This window comes from Leptonychotes weddellii, chromosome 4 (assembly GCF_054177405.1).
Source record: "Leptonychotes weddellii isolate Sample4059 chromosome 4, ASM5417740v2, whole genome shotgun sequence".
NCBI lineage: Eukaryota > Metazoa > Chordata > Mammalia > Carnivora > Phocidae > Leptonychotes > Leptonychotes weddellii.
Window position 1 is genome coordinate 66,079,197 of NC_138372.1, and position 6,865 is coordinate 66,086,061.

A 6,865-nucleotide genomic window follows, 5' to 3' on the forward strand; every position below is an offset into this window, starting at 1 on the left:
ATTACATAGCATAATTTCATTAAAACGTATGTCACCTTTTCTTTCCCCCCACAAAGTTCTTTATCTTTTCCTAGATGTTGGATATTTCATCTTGGAAAAGAGAGCTACACTAATTATAGTATATATTTCCTTCTTTTGATTCAAAACACTGCCTTGAGATGCTTATCTCCTTTATTTTTCACCCCTATCTCCAGCCATATTGCATAGTGCTACTTCTAAAAGCTGTGCAGAGTAAGAAGCCTAAAAATAAGAAAGTGCAAATGTTTATTCTTCTGCCAACATGTGCTAACCCTTTCTGCACTTGGGTTTTTGCTTATGCCATTATGTATGCCTTAAAGACTTATTTCATTTCACTTTGCCCCCCTACAGCTGCCCAAATCATTCTTCAAGTGTCAACTAAGATCCCACCTCATTTTTAAATCCTAGCTACACCATCATAAAGTGACTTCTCTTTCCTAGTAACTTCCATAGAAATTGCTACATGTAAAATTCATTTGTAATTAATTGCACATTGCTTTAGGACATTTCTTACACTGTTCTAATCTGTTAGTTAAATATTTTATTGCTATTTTAACTATCTTATGACATGCTATTTAGTTCTAGGATTGAAATTTTTTTTAAAAAGGGACTGTTTTTCATATTATCAGTATAGTACTTGGAACATATTAGATAGTTAATAAATATTTGTCAGTAATTGCTTCTATTTACCAACTATGCATAGATAACTGTTAATGCTTTATATTTCTTATTACTAATCCTTATAACAATCCTGCAAGGTGGTTATTTTTACTCCCATTTACAAAGGAAGAAACTTAAGCTCACAGAACCGACAAGTAGAGGAACTAAGATCCACCTCCAAAGAGCCTTCCTGGTTTGCAGACCCCTATATTCATTTGGGTTTGGTGCCCACTTCTGGGCTCTTCAGCCATACCTCTAGGTTAACATATAACATATAGTTAATAATTACTTATTTTTCTGTCTTTTCAATTCTGAATTAATAGAGCATTGTGTTTCAGAAAGGAGAGGGGCATCAGCAATGGCAATATTGAAGGTATAACTAGCAAGATTAAAACTAAGGGAAAAGGATTAGATGTTATGGCATATGTCATTTGTAACCTTCAAAACATAAATTTTAATAAAATAGATGGAAAAATTTATGGGGATTTACAAATGATTTATTGGTGGAGATGTAGGGCAATGGCGTAAACTATTATTTTACAAAGCTCAATAGTGCAACCGTGAGCTCGGACAGTAACTTTAGGAAAAATTAATGTCAGTGAAAGTTCGAGTTTTATTTTTTAAAGGATAATTAGTTGGTTGTTGCCAAATGAGATAAAATCTCAGAAGACAAAAATTGCAAAGTGGCAAGTTTTAAGTTAAATAATGGAATGGAGATAAAATTAGGAACACAAATGTAATAATTAGTCTTGAGAAGAGGAATAGTGTTCCTTCCTTAAAGAAAGGATTGGACAAATAAATTTTTAAAAAAAGATAGAGAAGGAAACTGCTGTATCATGAAAATAGCTGGACTCAGACGTTGAAGGTCATGCTGTGGGAGAACAGCCTCAGTAGTGGAAAGGGAATGGAATTAGAGCAGAGAGATCCACTCCCTCAGAAGAGTAGGATCCACACAGAGAGCAAGGAGGATGGAAGAGGTGTGCCAGCTACAGGAGAGTGGGCACATTGATGAGAGACTCTGGGAGGAACATGACAGATCATCAAGTAGAGAGAAGTAAACCAAATGCTAACCAACTACCACCAGTGAGCATTCCTGAGGCCTCATACAGACAAGACTTTGTTGTGAATATGGATGGCTCACAGTAATATTTCAGGATATGATTTCTCATTATGTTGTTTGTATGATAGATAAAAATCAGGATAGAAAGAAAGTGGATTGTCCATGGCATGTGCATTTGTCTTTATAACACACAGTCGTAATTCCTTTTCTGGCTCTTTGAAGAATTTCTGTTAGTAAAAGTCCACATTGATTTTTTTTTTTAGTTTTGAAAGAAATGAATTTTAACACAGCAGTAAATCTTTTGTTGGACCTGTATAATGCTGATGGTTACAGCAGCTTTTTCCTCAGGACAATTATTTTTCTAGTCAGTTGTTCCAGCATTTTCCACTATGTAATCCAGGAACATACTATTTTAAGGCAGCCCACTCCTCTTCATTTCCCAAAGCAAATGAACCCCACCTTGAACTATCAACTACCGATGAGATCACTTTATAACTAAGAATAATGTTACAAGTAGCACCAGAAGAGCTACTAATCTACAAATTTGATAATCCTTTTTGGGCATGTTCACAGAGAATGCTTTGGCTGGGTGTTTACTCTCAAATAAACAAGTTGCACATGTTCCTGAGTTTCTCTTGAGTTGGCAAAGGTAGGGCTACATTTGAACATCCAGGCAGGTTTCCAAAGGAAGTACATACGGTACGATACTAGGGAAAACATACTGCAAAGTTACTAATTCTAACAGCAAGTGAGACATGGAGCCCATTTACTTACCCGTGGACCTCTCTTTCCTGATGGACCTGGAATACCTGCTAGACCTGGTGGACCCTTGGAAAACAAATGCCAAGATGTTAGACGTCTAATAGACACATCTTTTCTCACGAGTCTCATTAAGATTCCCGCACTAGGGCTTTTTCTTTTCAGTCCCCAGTTTCCAGCTAATGATGATTTTAAAGTAACATGAATCCCCTCACCCTAATCAGCAGGGGTGAGAGTTGGAACTCAAGTGTCCTCTTTAATCTGGCCAGAAACAGCAGCAGGAAGTCTGTGACTTATGGTTACAGCCACTGTATCTGGTTTTTACAGGGACCATAACTAGTAGTTTTGTGGGTAATTTTTACCTAACTTTACTTTTACTACTGAAGGCAGAATTCAATTTAGGGTTTGGAGACCAACAACTACAGGGTTTTTCAAACACATTTCAAAAGACTTGCCCTGAAAAATTAAAGCACTGACAAAATTAAAGCACTGACCGTATTACGTTCTTTTAAAAGACTTATAGCAAGAATCTGCGTAATGTGTTAAACTGTTATAATGAGATCCTTCTAGTATATTCAGTAATAAATCTGCCTTACACCAAATACAGCATACCAGGAGGTCAGTAACAGACTTAAATGGTTTGCAAAACAAAGTAGGAAAGCAAAAATTGATCCATTTTAAAGTGTTCTGAGTTCTTTAAATGTTACTTATTAAATATATCAAATAAGAAATAGGAAACTACTACTTTACTTCCTTGTGTAATGTTTTATGTCATCTTTTTTACTTACTTTAACAATCAACTGGGGTAGGATAAATGTTCATTTGAGATATGGTTAACACATTCACTCATCTTTCATTTAGTTAATTGTTACTGAGCACTCTGCTGACATGGAATTATTCTTGGTGTCTCTAGAGCATACACATATTCCATTTTACAAATGTTCATTCAATATTGCCTTAAAGTGTAGAACAAACATTGAAATTAGACATATCAAAGTTAAAGTACTAGCCCTATCATTAACAAGTAGCATGACCTAATGAGTCTCATTTTTATGCAGCATTTTTTCTCATTTCTCATTCTTGATATTAACTATTGAAACTTTCTTCTTTTTTATATTACAGTCATTTTGAAGTTTGTAATGTTCTTTATATATTTCAAACTGTCCATTTTCCTTTAATTGTATTTTTTCTTCTCTCCCCTAACTTGATAAAAACCTTTCATGTATTTCCTAGTATTGAGAGATAAGTACTATTTCTACTCAACCTCAGACTGAGGGCATTCTCTTTCCTGAACTGTTCAAATATTTTAACAGCTATTATTATATTACTAGCGTCCATCAAAAACTAACTTCCACTTATTTTTTTTTTAAATTGGAATTCTTTTCAATAGTTCTGGTTCTGTTGTTATAATCAGAAATTAAAGGCTATTTATATGAAGTCCCCAAAAATAAAAAAAATGAAAAACTAAATGGAAAATTAAAACAGCATGTCTATTATTGGTTTATTGCCCTATCACACTACATTACAACAAAAGAAAACACCATTCCATTCACATGGAAAAAGTAATTAACATTAGATATTGGGGAAGAAAGAAAGCATATTATATGTCCTGATTGAAATATTTAAGTTGTTTAATAAGCACTAAATAAAAATCAATTTTAGCTTTCTTCACAATTTTGCATTTTCAAATCTTTCAGAACAGATTATTAATAGGGATTTCTAGAAAACAGGGAAGCAAACCGATTTTATGTCATGACTGACTTGTTTGAGGAAAATAAGTTATTTTCTGTAAACAAAGTTAATTACTAAAAATGGCACTTTAACTTTGAGATTATTAGTTATTAAGAGAAAGTATAATTCAATGAAAAGAACAATGGTTTTGCAATTGTCTAGTCTAGATTCAAGTCATGCCTCAATCATTTACTAGCTGAATGACCTTGCACAACTCAGTTACTCTTTCTTTAAAGCCTTATCTTTAAAGCCTTATCTTTAAAATACTGATGACAAAAATATACCTCTCAGGAGGAGCAAGATGGAGGAGGAGTAGGGACCTAAATTTCGTCTGGTCTCAGGAATTCAGCTAGATAAGGATCAAACCATTCTGAACACCTACGAACTCAATAGGAGATTGAAGAAAAGAATAGCAGCAACTCTCTGAACAGAAAAGCGACCACTTTCTGGAAGGTAGGATATGTGGAGAAGTGAATCCAAGGCGATATTTGGGAGGCTAGACAGCGGGGGAGGGGGCCTCTGTCCACCACTTCAGGCAAGTGATAGAGAAGCAGAGCACAAACTTGGAACTTTTAGAAGTCGGCTTCGCTGAGGGACATCACTCCAGTGGCTAAGCAGGGGGTGGAACCCTCGCTGGGACAGTGTGGTCTCAGGACCCTCAGGGTCACAAGAAGATCGGGGGTGCCTGAGTGCGGCAGAGCTCCCAGGTATCAGAGCGGGGAAGCCGGCTGCAGAGACGGAGCCGAGGAGGGGGCTCTTAGCTTGGGGTTGCCATAAACCGTGATCCGCGGCACAGTCGGGCCACTGCTCCTCCAGCAGGGACCCAACAAGCGGCAGATCCAGGGAGACTCCCCTTCTTCCCCCAGGGAGGAGTGGCGCGGGAGGGCACTGCAGGGATCTGCTGGGTTTGGAGACTCCACATGGGGTCAGGTGCCAGAGATAGAAACGCTCCGTCACAGGCCAGGTGAGCAAGGAGCGCGGCCGGAGACCAGGGAGTCGGGAGTGACTGACTGCTTTTCTCTGGGGGTGCACTGAGGAGTGGAGCCCCGAGTTCTCGGCTCCTCCAGGGCGGAGATTGGGAGGCTGCCATTTTCACTCTCATCCTCCAAAGCTGCATGGAAAGCTTGCAGGGAACAAAAGCTCCCAAGATCAAACCCCAGCAGATTACTTAGCCTGGACGGCAAGGGTGGGGCAATTCCGCCTCCCACAAAGACATTTGGGAACCAGGGCAACAGGTCCCTCCCCCAGAAGATCAGCAAGAACAGCCAGCCAAGACCAAGTTTACCGATCAATGAGAACAGCAGAACTCCAGCACTAGGGGAATAATGCATGTAGAATTCATGGCTTTTTTACTATGATTCTTTAGTCTTTCAAAATTAATTTTTTTTTATTTTCTGTATTTTTTTCTTTTTCTATTTTTTTTTGAATTTTTCTTTTTCCCTTTTTCAACCAAAATCTTATCAATCCCTTTTTTAAAAATCTTTTTTACTTTTCATTTTTAGAGTCATATTCTATCCCTTCATTGTAGTTAACCTTATTTTTCATATATATATATATAAGTTTTTCTCTCTTTAAAATTTTGGGATACAGTTTCTTCTAACAGACCAAAATATACCCTAAATCTCTAGTGTATGGCTTTGTTCTAGTCTCCTGCCTGATCACATTCACTCCCTTTTTTTAATTTTTCTTTTTTCTTTTTTCAACCAACTTCTTATCTTCTCAATTCCTTTTATAAAATCTTTTATAATTTTCATCTTTACAGTCATATTCCATCCCTTCATCGTATTTACCCTTATTTTTGTACATATATAAGTTTTTCTTTCTTTAAAACTTTGGGAGGCACTTTCTTCTAAAAGACCAAAATACACCCAAAATCTAAATGTGTAGCACTGATTTATGCACCAGTCTGATCATATTTGAACATATTCTTTTTTTTTTAATCTTTTTTTTTTCTTTTTTGTTTCCTTCCCTTTCTTTTCCCCTGGTTTCAGGTCTCTTCTGATTTGTTTAGTATGTATTTTTCTGTGGTCGTTGTTACCCTGTTAGCATTTTGTTCTCTCATTCATCTATTGTCCTCTGGACAAAATGACAAGATGGAAAAAATCACCTCAAAAAAAAGAAGAAGAGGCAGTACTGACTGCCAGGGACCTAATCAATACAGACATTAGTAAGATGTTGGAACTAGAGTTCAGAATGACGATTTTAAAGACATTAGCTGGGCTTGAAAAAAGCATGGAAGATATTAGAGAAACCCTTTCTGGAGAAATCAAAGAACTAAAATCTAACCAAGTCAAAATCAAAAAGGCTATTAATGAGGTGCAATCAAAAATGGAGGCTCTAACTGCTCGGACAAATGAGGCAGAAGAGAGAATTAGTGATATAAAAGACCAAATGATGGAAAATAAAGAAGCTGAGAAAAAGTGAGATAAACAACTACTAGATCATGAGGGCAAAATTTGAGAGATAAGCGATACCATAAGATGAAACAATATTAGAATAATTGGGATCCCAGAAGAAGAAGAAAGAGAGAGAGGGGCAGAAGTTATATTGGAGCAAATTGTAGCAGAGAATGTCTCTAATTTGGGGAAGGAAATAGGCATCAAAATCCAGGAGGCACAGAGAACCCCCTCAAAATCA

At 36.8% G+C, this 6,865-nt stretch overlaps 1 protein-coding gene across 1 annotated transcript in view; it reads right to left on the reverse strand.

Annotated features, from left to right (window-relative positions):
• COL24A1 (collagen type XXIV alpha 1 chain) overlaps positions 1-6,865 on the reverse strand; it is a 358,042-nt gene that overhangs the window by 310,298 nt on the left and 40,879 nt on the right. Inside the window, exon 4 of the mRNA XM_081817091.1 lies at positions 2,513-2,566. Within this exon, the coding sequence (XP_081673217.1) occupies positions 2,513-2,566 (54 nt within the window). The remainder of the gene's footprint in view (positions 1-2,512; positions 2,567-6,865) is intronic.